Genomic DNA, 16,346 nt, shown 5'->3' on the forward strand with positions numbered 1-16,346 from the left:
AGTGGGTAAAAAGGAGAAACTGGCAGCACACTGGAGAAGTAATAAAACACTTAAGAGCAGTCTGTTTAAATAGCTTTTGCCCAGGAAACATTATTGCCTTGACTTTGTTCACATTTAACCATATTCTGCTGGCCATGGCTCCTATTTTTCCCTTAGAGTTACCTCTCCCTCTCAAGATGAAACAGCCAAGTCATCTATTGGTAAGGAAGAATGACCTTCAACTACTAAATCTTTAAAGTCCAGTCCAGACATCCAGAACTGAGATGTCAATTCCAATGCTCAGGTGTTTGTCTTGATGGCTTAATCAACATTTTTTACTGGACTAAGGTTTGGGCCTATTGACAGAATTCAAAGAATACTGGTAAGATTTTACTGATAGAGATTTTACAGAGCACCACCTACAACCTAGATTTTAGTGCTGCCTCCATGCCTGGCCCTGCAATGCTTGCATATGATCAAGTGATGTTTTCCCCCATAGTTTCTTCAATAAAAAAGCAGTCACCCTAACTGCTCCCTGCTAGCTATGGTCATCCAGAAAAAGGAGTTATATTTTGAACTAGATGCTTGTGAGATTCTCTAGGTACAAAGTAGTTATAGGCATCAAGAGTAAATACAGGATCAGTAGTTAAGTAATATTTACATGAAAGGGCACTAATAAGACATGTGTTTTGTTTCTGAAGGTGTATTTTCCCAGAAGTCACTATATAGGAAAATTGTGCCATCAACACAGACTGCAGAGTATATTGTGAAATATTCTAGGCAAAATATTCTTCCCAGAATATTTATAATAAGTTCATGTGTTATGACTTTATGCTAAAGATAAAACTGAAATCAAAGAATTTTTTAAAATAAAAGTCCCATTATGGATTCTACCACGTGCCACAAAAGCTCTACTTTGAGGGTTAAGTAGAAAAGGCATTGAAAAATAATGGATAAAATGCAGAAAAACAGACAATTAACAGGAGTGATCTCCTCTGAGCTACAAAAGATATGTATTAGCAGAGCCCACCACTTTAACAAGGTAAAGGACAGTCTGGGTATCTATGGCAGATTTGATTTTACCCTGTGATTTTTCAAATACCTGGTTAAACTCCTCCAGGTTAAATACCTGGTTAACACCTAAACTACATGTCTAGTCTAAACCCTTAAAACAAAGTGGACAGGCAAACTCAGGCTAAAATTTTTACATGACACAGATAAATATAATAAACATTTCCCGAGTTTTAAAAAGAACAGCCTACTAATTTCTCTCAATTCTAATTTAGATTTTTAAACAAAAATGAGTTCATGAAAATTTTTCACTTTTAACCTTTTTTTTCAGAACTTGAATAAATTTGTGACAAAAACATCAGTGTAATAAGCATCAATATTTTTATTCCTCTATCCCCTTCTACATCTTATATACCTCACATACTAATCCAATACAAGGGAAAAAAATGGATAAACTAAGTTTAACAGGTACCATGTAATTATCAATGTACCCTAGTAATATATTTCCCCACTTCCAAAAGCAATTGTTTTTTAAAAGGGCATTTCAAAGTGCCTTTTAAGACTATGAAAAGGTGAATCTTGTTTGCTCTTTACATGTAGTTTTTTAAAGTCTGAAAAAGGTGGGTATTACAGGTTTGACCTAGAATCAAGTTTCCTCCCTGCTGATCCAGCAATCTTCTTTCCATATTTAAGCATTAGCAGACAATGTTAGGCAGCAACTTATCTCCAAATCACCAAATCCACCTTTCCAAAGGCACAAAACATTTTTAGAAGTTTAAAAACAAAACAAAGATTACCAGGAATTAGAGCTCAGTATTCTGGTGCAGTTGAAACATTTAAAAGCATCAGCCTGTTTTGTTTTATGATAAGTTTATTGAGCAATATTCAAGACCTCAACTTTATAGATAAAACTTCTGCTAAATAATGCCAAGGCAACATCTGCTGGCAAAACTGGGGTCATACTGGCAATTTTTTATTGTTTGGTCTTTACAGTTTGTATTACTGTAGAACAGCCAGTAAAAAAAAATTATATCTGGCAATTTTTTCAAGAATGGGAAATGATTGTTAAAAGGGATCAATGTCAGGAATTCTTAGCAAAAGGTTTGGCCAGTAGTAATTTTTAGGGTTTTTTTTTTTTTTCTTTTTGAGTCATACCCGGCGATGCACAGGGGTTACTCCTGGCTCATGCACTCAGGAATTACTCCTGGCGTGCTGGGGAGACCTTACGGGATGCTGGGGATTGAACCCAGGCCAGCCGCGTGCAAGGCAAACGCCCTACCCGCAGTGCTATCGCTCCGGCCCCCAATTTTCAGTTTCTTTACTAATTTTTAGTGTTCTTCCAAGTGATGAGTAGATTTTAAACACCTGACTCACACCTGTAAATAATGACAAAATCCAGTTGGGGGCTTTTGATTAGGGCTCTCAGACATTACTGTTTTAATTTTGTTTCTTTTGAGCCACACCTGATGGTGTTCAGGACACACTCTTGGCTCTGCACTCACAGACGACTTCTGGAGAGGCTTAAGAGATTATTATGAGGTGCTAGGGATCAAACCCAGGCTGGTCAAGTTTGAGGCAAGTGCCCTACCCTATGCGCTAACACGGTGCCCCCTCCTGTTTTCTATGCAAAGTTGTTCCCACACAAAATGTATGTATGCTTAGTTGCTTAGTTTAACAAACCACGAGATTTTGATCCAATTGACATGATAGGCCTAATTGCACAACATATTACTGATATTGTGAACTAAAAGTTTCCTCATGTAATAGTCATTGTTGATGCTTTTGACAACTTGAATTACAAAGCTAGAAACTGTATTTCACTCTTAGCAGTGTTGCATTGGGGGGGGTTCGGAAGCCCCTAATAATTGTACATCCAAGCTACAGTGTAAACAATAAACACACCTCCAAATGTTGCTTATAAACTAAATATTTCACTAAAGTTCAGAAGTTTACAAATGTGCTTATTTATAAAATACATTTTGCAGATTTCTATAATCCTTTAAAATAAAAGCGGAGGTTGAGACAAGAAAAAAATTAAACCTAATGAAAAAGATTCTCTTCCATAAATGTCAGTCGCCAGTTGCCAAAAACACAGTAAAATTTACATCAATTTGAAAATATCACGATAGTGTTTACAAATGCACATAACTTTTAGCAAAGCTTTACATATCCTTCATACTGTACAAATCAAATAGGAAAATAAATTTTCAACCAAATCTAGTTTCTTGAGAAAATCTGCAGAGGTATATTTCACAGAACATATTGAAAAATTTTTAACTCCAATGCCCAAAACAGGGTGAACAGTATAGTTAGCAGTTACCACTGTTAATAAGTCTCAGATACAAAATCAAGTTCCAGAGGGCAAAGCATTTAATTACATTTCACAACAAGAAAAACACTGTTGTGATTCAACCAAATATGAAACATAGTTCTCTCCAAATTCTACACAATCCACTGTTTTTTATTTAATCTGATGAACAATAAAACCAACTTTTCCTTTTCATTATTTTTCTAAGATGTGGTAGAAATAACAAAGTAGTTTTAATAAACTATGAAATATTTAATTTGAATGTACGAACGAACGTATAACCAAAATAAATTGTGAAAAGACTGAGTTTCAACCCATTTTTCTAAAATGAAAATAGCTTTCCAATGGGAAAAATTAAATCTGCAGTCGAAATAAAGACTCCCAAGCAGTGCTGAAGTTTCTGTACTCTTGTCTTTGGAATGAAAAATGATTACTTAACAGAACACTTATAATGAACAGCATATACAAACATCATATTGCTTTTTTAGTTGAGGAGGCATTATCTATGATCTGTCAAAGCAAGCATTTGTGAATTATCAAAAGATCTACAACACAGCCTTGTCTTCTTTGAAAGCCGAAAACACTCTTCCTTAAACAAAATATCCTGTGCTATCAGTACTCTAAGATTTTAGTGATAAAAGGCTTTCCAAATCTTACCACACAAATGAAACTGTTGCCACTCTTAATTCTAATGCCATTCTACTTCAGTATCCCACGACTTGCAACACCCAAAAGGCACTAGATTTTTTCAAATATAGCGAGTATTCGTTCAAGAGGACGTCCCCTTTGTAAGTTCACTGATTTGTAGGAAATGTTGGGTATGTTTCAAACCAAGACAGAGACCCATGTGAAAGATAAAATTTGTTTTTCATGATCACTCTCCAATTTCCCACTCCATGTTTATATTGTAACATATCTTTCGAGCATTTTAACTAGTAAGTGATCTTAAGCAGAGCCCTTTATAGCAGCAAGGACTTAGAAGACAATTGTTTTCATGACAGGACACTTACCAACCAGAATTCTCCACCCCCAAACAGGTCCTTCTGGCTTAGTGTCCTGAGTGCCAAAGAAGAGTGTGAAAGGGCAAGGAGAATCAACTCTCTCCTATCTGCAGCTATACTTGTTCTCTATATGAATATCTTTTGTAAACAGGCTACTGATCAAACAACCAGACCAAAAAGCCTCCAAGTAACAGGAATGCTTTTCAATCTACAGATCAGCTTATGGATCCTTTTATTCTGTAATTTCTGCTAACAGAACTAAGTTTTAACTTTAAAACTCAAGATATAATAATAATGCTCTTTCTTATGAATGGGCTCTGTTTAGTTACAGGTCAAAATTTCACATAAATTTGGGACAAAAGGTGACTGCCAGAACATCAATCTACCATGGACAGAACTTCAAATAAAGTTGTAAACAGTGATTATTAAAAAGTGGTTTCTGGGTTTTGATGCCATTCAAAAAAAAAAATTTTTTTTTAACTGACTAAACTAAAACTTGGCGGTCAAACCAAAAGGCTCTGATAGGTAGAGGACTACATATTTTATTTTTGTGGCAAGAGTATTTTCACACAGTTATAAGTGTGACATTAGAAACAAAAATTCAAGGTCATAGCACAAACCAAATACCGGGAGTTTTATATTAAAACAACAAAACAGTCTGCTCATTTACAAATGAGTCAATTAGGCAAACAAAGCAGCAACTTCAGAAGCATGACTGTCTGTACAGCAAGAACCCTCAAGAAGCAATAAAGGTACATACAGTGAATCTGAATACAGAGATTTTATTTAATTTGAAAAGAAAATAAGGACTTTAGACAAAGCTTTGACCCTATAACAAAGCAAATCCGTCCAGCTTGAAACCAAATTCCAATAGTAGCCAACTTCTATTTTTCAGCAGCTGGCAAGAGCACTCTTAGGAGCTCTTACTGACATTTCTATTTTCTTCACCTCATCGGTATAAAACAAAACCAATCTAGATTCCTTGATATGCGTTATATGGTCATTTGAGTTTTACAAATGGTTTCTCTAATGGTATACCAAAATCATTTTTGTGTTCCCTCCAGATAGTTTTACTGTAACATACAGCAATGTTTATCCCTATAATGAATGAGTCTTCTGTCAACCAATGCTCTATGTTATGAAAACCAATCTATATGCAATTGAGTCAATCCACAGGTTCTAACCTGGAAATACTAGGAAACAATCTGGATGCATTTAATCACAGCACTATGAAGCTACCCTATAAAGAACTGATGTGAACAGCTATCCTAATACAAGTTTTACTTTCCTTGAGCCAATAGGTCTGTCATTTAAATCAAAGACAGCAGCTGTGGCTTCATCACGAGATTCGAAGGCCACCATGGCTTCACCTGTGGGCATACCTTTTTCGTTGTATTTTAAACATACTGAGCCTGGGATCACTTGATAACCATAAAAGAAATCTAGAATCTCATCAATAGACACAGTGAAGGGCATATTCTGCACTTTAATTACAGTTGGTCCTGGTTTTCCAGAACTAGATCCAAAGCCAGGGGGACCACCAATATGGATTGGCCCAGGGCCAGGCCCAGGCCCAAAGGCTGGTGGTCCACTCAAATGCCCAGGGGCACTCCCAAGACCAGGAGGGCCAGTTCCAAAGCCAGGAGGGCCACCTAAGCCACCAGGACCATTTCCAAAATTCTGAGGGCCCCCTCCAAATCCTGGCCCACTTATATTATTTGGTCCACCACCAAAACTTGGAACATCCAGTCCTAAACCCGGCAAACCACTATTTCCAACGGAAGGCATACCAGGCCTAACATCACCAAAGGCCCCTCCTAATCCTGGAGGAGGGAGTGGTGGTCCAAAGGCATTTGACCCACCAAAATTACCAGGAAAGTTAAATGGAGGCCCATTATTGGCTTCCTTAGACCCTACGGTCAGGAAGGCATGCTCTTCACCTCCTGCACCAGGAATCCCTGCACCAGGTATCCCCACACCAGGCATCCCCGGGCCGGGCATCCCCGGGCCAGGTATCCCAGCACCAGACATCGCAGCACCGGGCAACACAGCACCGGGCATGGTAGCACCAGGCATGGCGGGGCCGGGCATGGCAGCTCCAGGCATCACAGCGCCAGGCACTCCAGCGCCGGGCATTCCTGCCCCAGGCACTCCTGCCCCGGGCACTCCTGCACTGGGCACTCCAGAACCGGGCACTCCTGCACTGGGCACTCCTGCACCAGGCACTCCTGCACCGGGCACTCCTGCATTGGGCACTCCTGGAACTGCAGGATTACCTGGCACAGGCATCTTTAACCCCTTTTTGCCTTGAGCAGGGGGATTTTTCTCAATCTCTCTCATATCTTCTAGAGTAACTACATGAACAAAAGCTTCTCTCCCATTAAGTTTTTTACGGTGTAAGCGTTCAGACTTACGTGCATCATCTTCATTTTTAAACTGAACCAATGCCTGTCCTAGACCTTGCCCATTGTTATCAACAAGAACATGAACAGCATTTTCATCCACAGGAATTCCTTCTAGGAACTGAAGAACATCCATCTTGGTAATGCTGAATGGAATATTTGTAATGTGGGCACAGACTTTGGCAGAACTGACATCCCCCTCTGGATTCAACATCATTTCCCTCTGGTCATAGCTGAAGTTTTGCAGTCTTTTTCGAATCATATCTATCTTTTCTAGCATGCCCTTCTTAGTTATTGGATGAACTTGAATAAAACGACTGCCCATATATTGTTTATGTCGACATAGAGCAGCCTTATAGTCAGCCTCATTCCTGAACTCTACGAAGCCTTCACCAGTTGCTTTCCCATTGGGTCCATAAGCAATATAAATACTATCTTCCACAATATCCAACTTCTTAAAAAAATCAATGACATGCTTGTTTTCTGCTTCAAATGGTAACCCTTTCAAATAAACACAAAAACCAGCCTCATGTGGTGATCTTGACCTTGATCTTTTCTGCCCACTGGGCGATTTTGATCTGGGAAGTGTCTGAGGAGGGGGATGGGTTTGTCCAGAAGGTCCCATACTTTGCTTAAAAGTGATATGGCCTCCAGCAGCTACCCACTGTCTCTCTGTGGCAGGGCTAACTTCCACATAACGTTGAATCATCAGCATTCTGTTTCTTTTCAAAGCTTCAAAGGTATCTTGAGGGGAGAGGAACTTAACCAATCCATTCCCATTATTTCGACCCACATGATCTTTCAACAAGTGCACTGCATCAACACGGAGCCCATGGAAAAAATCTCTGACATCATTTTCCATTGCAGAAAAGGGCATTCCATGTACACTAACATAAAGATCATCAGGATTGATGGGAAGTGGTTTCACTCCGCTTTGAGAGTTCATCTGGATAGGATTAACAGGATTCAATGGACCCAGAAACACAGGGTTCAGGTTATTGTTCAGATTCATAGGTGCTCCAGAGCCATTCATTCCAGCAGGTAGTGGTGCCACAGGTGGAGGGTTCAAGGGTGGCATACCTGACATGGGTGGCAATGGGGTCATGGGTGGCACAGAAGGTACTGGGGGCATTGGGGGCACAGGAGGCACAGGAGGCAATGTAGGTACTGGAGGAGGAACGGGTATTGGGGGAATAGACGGCATTGGTGGCATAGATGGCATCGCTGGGATTGGAGGAATTGGTGGTGGTGGGACTGTGTTCATTGGAGAGGCTGTGCTTGGTATAGTTGAGCTAAACGTTGGGCTCCCAAAGGAGGCCCCCATATTTGGAGGAGCCGTTCCTATGCTGGCTGTGGAAAATGTCTGTATATTTTTGTTGCTTTCATGAACAGAAGTAGCAGCAGTAACTACAGTGGGTGAAGGATTATTAAAGTTGGGTACTGTTGTAGGTAAGTTTACCCTGCCACTCATTCCTGAGCTAGGAGGCGGTCCTGATCTACTAGAGTTTGCTGGTGGTATATCTAAGTTGGCAGTTTCAAAACGCCTACGACTCAGTTCAATCATATTCTGCATTTCCGTTTTACTACTCAACAATAGTGTTACTTTTGACCCTTTAATTGTACCACCTGTGCGCATCATACCAAGCCTTGCATCTTCATCAGTGGCAAAAACGATGAAAGCCTCACCCAGTTCACCCCCTACAATATGCACGCCCCCATCAGGGATGGTCAATCCAGAGAAGAAGTGGCGAATGTCCATGGTCCCCGCCACAATTGGGAGACCTTGCAAACGGATGACCACAGCCATGCTGCGCTGAAAGCACAAACACCTGCAGATGAGAAAAGGCAACGGCCAAGTCAGACTCCTGTTTATTACACCAAGTTTTTAGCTACAAGAATGACCAGCCCTTAATTATTTCCTGAATCACAAGCGATGTAATTTTAAATTTTGGATACTCTAAAGACAACATTACATGCCATTTACATGTAAAATCTAGGTAATTTCAACTTCCAAAAGATATTCATTCTGAAAACAACTAGGTCAGTTCCGAGACTCAAAAATAAACAACTCCAAAAAAATCCATGGGAATCAAACAATCTTTTTAGACCACTATAAGTAATAAGTACACAAAAAAATGTATAAGGCCAATCAGGAAACAAAGTTTAACAAACAACCTATGCGAGAAAAACAAAGAATGCATCAAAGTTGTTATTTTAATCTTGCTTACCATCCCTATAAATTTCTCAGCTTCATAGAATTGTTACTTTACATGGCTCAATCCCCCAAATTCAAAAGAAATAGAAAACTGAAATACAAACGAGTTGCAAATAATACTAAATACTAATTTTTTTATCCCAAAACTCTTTAATCTGCCTTACAAGCTAGCTTTAAGAAACATTAAAAAGGAATGAAATATCTATATATTCATCACAAATAAGATTAATACATATTAAGAATTCAAAAGCATCACTGGGAAAAATAACCAAAATTTTAGTTAGCTCATAGTCACTCTAAAAGTAGAACCTGTTCCAGTGCCATTCACTATATCTGTTTTATTTAAAACTCAGGTCACAAATTCTATTCTAAAAAAAGCAGCAGATTTTTTCTAGAGGGGAGGATTGTTCGTGAAAAACTAAGGGATGGGGAAAGAAAGAGAAGGTTTTGGAATTAAAACATGAAGTTTGCTTTTACTTTTTTGGGTGGAGGGCACACCTGGTAGTGCTCACAGTTTACTCCTGGCTCTCCCCAAAGCATTACTCCTGGTGGGACCTTAGGGGGTAGAACGCAGGTCCATAAAATAAAAACTTAAAATATATATAAACATTCAAAATTTTTATAGTCTCTGAAACAATAAAAGTCCTGTGGAACTTCTGGGCACTGATAGTTACTGATTGGTCTCCTTTATTAATGTCCATTTTGATATATGCTGCCCAATTTCTCTCAGATATAAGTCAAAATTCAGTTCTAATGGCTTCTAAGAGTAAATACAAGGTTGTCCATTTAAAGTAAGAATTTTTGGAACTAGAGGGAACACCAATTTGAAATTTATGTAGTCAAAGAATAGGGTTATTTTCTAAATCATCTCAAACATCAAACTGGCTGTGACTTTAAAGGAATTAAAGAATTACTTGCACTTTAGGGGCCAAAGTGATGATAGTACAAGTGCCTTGCACATAGCCTGCCCGGGTTCAATCCTCAGCCTGACTATATAGTCACCTGAGCACCACCTGGGTAATTCCTGAGTGCAGAGCCAGGAGTAACCCCCGGGTATCTCACTAGATTTGCCCCCAAAACGAAAATTTGCACTTTAGATTAAGAAGAGCAAAGCTTTTTGCTGTAAACTTGCATTTAAACCTTTATTTAAAGCTTTTGGGTTGAAGAGATGGTATACTGGGTAGGGTGTTTGCCTTTCATGCGTCTGACCTGGGTTTGATCTCTAGCATCGAACATCCTGAGAACTGCCAGGAGTAACCCCTGAGCACCAGGTGTTCCCCCCCCACCACCAAAGAAAGAAAGAATTAATAAAAGAGAGAGAGCGCACACCCATAATCTTTTAAGTTTTATAATTTTGGGGCCAAAATGATAGTACAGTGAGTAGAGCATTTCCCTTGAATACAGTTGACCCAAAGCACTACTGGGTGTGGCCCCCAAATCCAAATTTTACAAATTAATGAAAGCACTTTTTTTTGGGGGGAGGGGCTCACACTGGTGAGGCTGAGGGGTTAATCCTGACTCTGCACTCCTAGTGGTATTTGGGGGACGACATGGAATGCCAGGAACCAAACCCAGGTTGTCTGCAAGCAGGATAAACGCCCTACCAGCTACACTATCACTCCAGCCTCTGAAAGCACTTTTTCAATATCAAGTACAAAATACTAATTAATGCACAAACAGGTAGTAAGTCAGTATTATAATTGCTATTCACCAAGACGTGTTGTAGTTTTGACTCTTGGGCCACACCTGGAAAGACACTCCCGTGGTTACTCCTGGTTCTACACTCAGGAATTACTCCTGAAGGTGCTCAGGGGTCCAAAAGGGATGCCAGGGAACAAATCCTGGGTTAGCTGTATGCAAGGGTCCCACTAAGGAAGTACTTCGTTTGGTTTTGATAGCTTTCACACATACACACAATGACAAACATAAAAAACATTTTCAAATTTAATCCAGAGAAATGGGCTTACATACAGAAAATGTTATTTGCAAAACTATTATAAAACACTAGAAATTTGGGGGTGAGGAAGCACATCATTTATAACATGCAAGAGTCAACAAGAAAAAATTTAACATTAATGAAACATCACACTGACACTCTTTTCTTTCTTATTTACTACTGAGCCTATACGGAAACTCTCAGATTATTAAACAAAATTCTTATTCCTTACTCTAGCTAGAATCCTAGCCATATGCAAAATTAAAGTAGCATTCCTATTAAACCTCAAAAAATGTTTAATCATTATATATCAAGAACATCATGGACAAATAATCTAGGTACCCAAAACAACTTTAGAATTACTAGTTTGCATAGGGACAAAAAAGTGGCAACATGACATGGTCCCAGGAACACAAAACTCAAACAAAGGGCTAACAAGACAAACACACTAAATCTTCAAGACATTTGCTGCTAAGAAATGGGATTGAGTGATATGTAATAAATCACATATGGTAAAACTGAAAATATGCCCAGGAACCAGACTATAAAGAGGCTGGGGATTAAACCAAACTATTGCACAAGATTTATACCTAGAGCTATCTAAAAGGGAAAGATTTTAGGTTCTGGAAAAAAAAAAAAAAAGAAACAAGATCTGTTACATTCAACAGAGTACCCTGTGCCATTGTTTCTGAACGCATTTTAAAATTAAGACTACCTGAGTTACTCCAACTGTAAGAGACTCCAATCACTATATAGATTCCACCTGAAGTCAAAATTGTACTCTAAAGCACGATCCATTATCTTTATCTATACTTCTAAGAATTATTAAAAACCATACCCATAACAAGCACCTGTACTTTTAACTAGTCTAAATGCTGACGGAAAAAAAAGCTTACTGCCTAGCTATCAGGAAGGAACAAGAGCAGAAGACATGTATCTATAGAAAACTGAGTCCCAAGGAAAGCAACAACTGTTCAAGGCTCCCATCCACCCACCCATCCCTCAAATAAGCGTGTTAAAAGTAATAAAAATAAGAATTTAATTACTACATGTATTTTCACGATACTTAAACTATCTCATTTTGTATAGAAATAAACCCTCTATTCAAAATCTCTTACCTGATAAAACAAGAGATGTATTTTCTTAACAAGAAGTAGAGGCCAAGTCAATCCTGTGGGCAACCAATTAAAACCAACTTTTAGACTGCAATAGAGAATAAATGGAGGCAAAAATCAATGCAGGATACATAAAATAACACGCACAGGCCACACTGAACTGTATATTATGAAGGCGAGCCAGAAACCACCAGAATCTTCACTAATGCATTTTTTAAAAAAAATTAAAGACATACAAAAATTTTACACGTGCTTATATGCATTGCTTTCAAAATTCGAGTTTCTTACATTATTTTTAGCTTCACACCAAAAGTGTCATACAATAGTCCATGAATATCAATTCAAAACCCAGTCATAAAGCTCAACTTTACAGTGCTGCTTTTTCACTTGATGGCTGAACCAGTGCAAAAAATTCCTAACTCAAGTCCGCTGTTACCTAGTTTCTCAGGCTGCCACCCTTTTAAGAAAAAGAACAAGCTCACATAGGAGTAGTCCTAAACAAACTATGCCATCAATTTAAGGGTTACTATGAATACTATCGCAATTATTTTTCAATACACCCAAACAGAAACCACTAAAAGAAAAAAAAAAGGAAAACTTATTGATGTAATTAATTCCTACTTAAAATCAATAGGGTTCAAAGTACTAAGAAAAATACTTTTTTTCTTGTAACACCAAGAACAGTTTCAAGAAACGTAAAAATTTAAAACTCTTAAAATGTCTCATATTCTAAATATTTCTCAAAGTGAAAACAGGTTACTCATGTTACTCATTTCTCCCTAACTAGTGAAATTACAAACAATTCACAAACAACATGAGTAACGTTGATTAGATAATTACATTTTAAAAGTCTAATTCAGAGGAACAGTATAAGAATTAAGCGTAAGAAGTATAACAAGTAATGATAGTGGTAGTTCCAGGCCACGTTCTGCAAAGCTCAGGAGCTATTCCCTGTTGTCTGCCTCTGTGCTGGGGATCCTATTGTGTTGAAGCAAGGCAAACGTCATACCTCCTGAACTGTATCACCCCAGCTCCAGAATATTTTTACGAGGGGGGTGGAGAGGGTAAGAGGATAGGAGCAGAACGAACCATACGCAGTTGGGTTCAAGAATTACTCCTCAGCTCTATGTTCAGGGGCTGGGAATCAAACCCAGGTTCCTACATGCAAGGCACCTTATTACTTATCTCTCCAACCCTATGATGTTCACTTTTAATATTCTTTGGGAGGGTCACACTCAACAGTGCTCAGAGCTTACTCCTGGATCTGTAGTCAGTTACCAATCCTGGTAGGGCTGTGGGACCATATATGATGCCAAGGACCGAAATCTGAGTAAACCTTGTACAGAGTAAGTGTACCATTGTACTATCTCTTCAGCCCATTTAATCTTTTCAAAACTTATTGTTCCTGTTTGAACCACAGAGGCAGTGCTCCTGATTTATTCTTGGCTGGCTCTGTGCTCAGGGATTACTCCTGACAAGGCTCTGGGGGACGTTATGTGGTGCCAGGGATAAAACCTAGGTCAGCCACATGGAAGGCAAGCATCCTACCTACTGAATCATTGCTTTGGTCTCTCCAAACAATTTTTTTTTTTTTGCTTTTTGGGTGACACCTGGCAATGCACAGGGGTTAGTCCTGGCTCTGCACTCAGGAACCACCCCGGCGGTGCTCAGGGGACCATATGGGATTTGGGAATTGAACCCGGGTCGGCCGCAAGCAAGGCAAACGCCCTACCCGCTGTGCTATTGCTCCACCCCTCAACAAACATTTTTTAAAGTCATTCAAAACGGTTCCAAAGGACAATTCCAGGCAACTACCCAAATGATTAATAAGCAATGAGACTATTCTGCCATTAAAGTATGCAAATGTCAAGTTTTCAAGAGCCCAGATCACTTTATTAATCTTTTGTGTATTGTATGAATGTATGACACCAGCGTTATTCAGGGGCTACTTCTACTCTGCACTCAAGAATTATTCCTAGCAGTGCTTTGGGGATCATATGGAATGCCAGGTACATGGCAAAGGCACTATCCGCTGTACTATGACTCCGGCCTCAAGACTAAGGAGTTTAAAACTTCATTTAAAAGCTACACTACAATCTAATGGGTTACCAAAGAGAAATATGAGAAAAAGTCACCTTATGTTAAGACTAATGCTTTAAAAAAAAAAAAATCGGCGGTGGGTGGGGTGAGAGGGATGGGGCCATATTGGTGATGGGCTTAGTCCAGACTTTGCACTCAGGAATTACAGTACTTCTGGTGATGCTGGGGATAGAATCCAGGTTGGTCTCTTCCCAGGCAAATGCCCTACCCACTGTACTATTGTTCTGGCCCCCAAAACTATAATTTTCTAGATAAGCATTTCTGATAGTTCATCACCTAGTGGAGATTACGATTCCAAAGGTCTGGTGTGGAACTAGGACAAGTGTCTTAAAAATTAAGTTCTTAAAAGGTAAGTTCCTCACCCTCTTTTTTTTTTTTCCAGACACTGAAAGTTCAAATTGAGCATCCATCTATTAACAAATTCCAAACAGACTGTTAAGTCTAGAGGGAATACATAAAGTCTAGTCTCAAAAAATTTCTACAAGGTTGTCAGTAATGACTTTATCACGAAAAAAAAAATCTCATACCACAACGGAGAGTTTAAAGGCCCAGCTGAATCTGGCTAATGCTTTAGTAAGTTTAAATGTTCAACTTAAAAAAACAAAAATCAATCTAGACATAAACCAATTTTTCTATTTCAGAAAAGGGGAAACCCAATCTCTCCCATACTGAAAATACCTAAAGTCTAGGACAGAACCCAGAACTTCGAGATTCTTTGCATACTTCCTTTCAAATGGGCAAAGAAAAACCGAAACTCAGTACTTAAATACTCCAGAATTCAAGGCCTCGCTATGGGAAGAAAAAAAAAAAAAAAAAACACAACACAACAGTAATTTAACAGATGCTCGCTGTTTTCCAGTATCTATTCCTGTGTTGTAAATGCAGGCTACCAACCAGATACAGGATATCAAAATGAAATCACCTCAAGCTTGACTGAAATGATGGCACACAACAAAACATCTTAAATGCATATTTAACTACACATGTAATATGAGAGTAAGGAAGGGGGAAATGAATCTGACTTGCCATTTCCAAAATTCTGAATTAAGAAGCTTGTGTTAGTATGTATTTTTCTACTTTAAATGAAAAAAATCAGATCCTGAAGTGGCTTCATCTTTACAAACAACAGATATAAAAGTAAATAACAAATTATCTGGCAGGTTCTTTTTCCTATTTACAAGTTGAATGACCTTATATACTAGCCATTTTCAATCAGAACTTCATAATAAAATGTCTGACAATATTCTTTACCAAAAAGTCAATGCTCAAACTAAAATTTAACCATTTCCACTCAATCGAGACTAAACATCTAAAAGTGATTTTAACTGTGTTCAGCAGTCTTTAACAAATAAGAATCAAGGTACAGCAGAACTAGGATCTTCAAATTCACAACAAAGCACCCCTAAAAGGTTTACCTCAGAGATGAGCAATATAGAACAAATTATAATGCAATAATGAACAAAGCATTAAGAAACGTTATAATCACATTGGTAGGCATGGGGGGAACCCACACAATTCCATTCACTTGATTTTGTTTCCATCCAAGTGGATCACATTTCAGATTGTTAGATCATTTTTAATGAAAAAATTCTTACACTCAGACACGTGTCCTTTTATAACTCCACTTTCCCATTGACCTTATCAATACTAATAGGCAGAAACCCAAAATACATTTTTAGTTATGTTACTTATAACTCATCTGCCAAGACCGAAATTGTTCTTTCTTTTCGATACCCCCCCCCCAAGCAAGTCTTCGATTGGCCATTCAACTTCAAAGCAACAGTATTATTTCTAACTTAGCCTAAAAGCTTAATACTCCCACTACTCATCTTAAGAGGCTGGGTTTAAGCAATACAGAACTAGTAATTCCTGCTACTGCCCATATGCTTAAAGAGCAGTAAAATCTTATAGAATTATTAGCTGATTGTTACCCTTAGTTGACCTCAAACATTTTACATGAACTCCACAGATAATTTATTGAGCACTTGGGGGCAAGGCAAGGAGATACCAGACTAAACAACAACACCAACATTTTAGGAGGCAGTATCTAAAACATCTTTAAACCACCAATGACTGAAACTTAAATTCTTCTATCAGCGGGGGAAATACTTATTTAAACCAAATAAGGGAACCGTTTGTACAAAACGGAATAAAAAACAGTGTGAACACTGTCATTGGATTCTAGGACCTGAAATAATATACTGTCCCACAAAACCATGTTTCACATCAATCCCCAACGCAATATGCAACAATCAAAGCGTTTGACATGTCAAAAGGAA

At 38.5% G+C, this 16,346-nt stretch overlaps 1 protein-coding gene across 13 annotated transcripts in view; it reads right to left on the reverse strand.

Annotated features, from left to right (window-relative positions):
* CPNE1 (copine 1) overlaps window positions 1–16,346 on the reverse strand; it is a 45,748-nt gene that overhangs the window by 27,417 nt on the left and 1,985 nt on the right. For 3 of the 13 annotated variants that reach the window (XM_055140916.1, XM_055140913.1, XM_055140917.1), the window contains exons 2-3: window positions 11,971–12,055; window positions 1,355–8,530 (exon numbers count right to left, since the gene is read on the reverse strand). The exons of 3 other annotated variants lie outside the window; for them this stretch is intronic. In XM_055140916.1, the coding sequence (XP_054996891.1) occupies window positions 5,563–8,508 (2,946 nt within the window). In that variant the 5' untranslated portion in view covers window positions 8,509–8,530; window positions 11,971–12,055 and the 3' untranslated portion in view covers window positions 1,355–5,562. Of the gene's footprint in view, window positions 1–1,354; window positions 8,531–11,970; window positions 12,056–16,346 lie in introns of those variants that run through there. 7 more of the 13 variants (XM_055140915.1, XM_055140918.1, XM_055140919.1 and 4 more) reach the window with 6 other exon arrangements.

The sequence above is a fragment of the Sorex araneus genome, chromosome 5, assembly GCF_027595985.1.
Source record: "Sorex araneus isolate mSorAra2 chromosome 5, mSorAra2.pri, whole genome shotgun sequence".
In the NCBI taxonomy this organism is placed as follows: domain Eukaryota; kingdom Metazoa; phylum Chordata; class Mammalia; order Eulipotyphla; family Soricidae; genus Sorex; species Sorex araneus.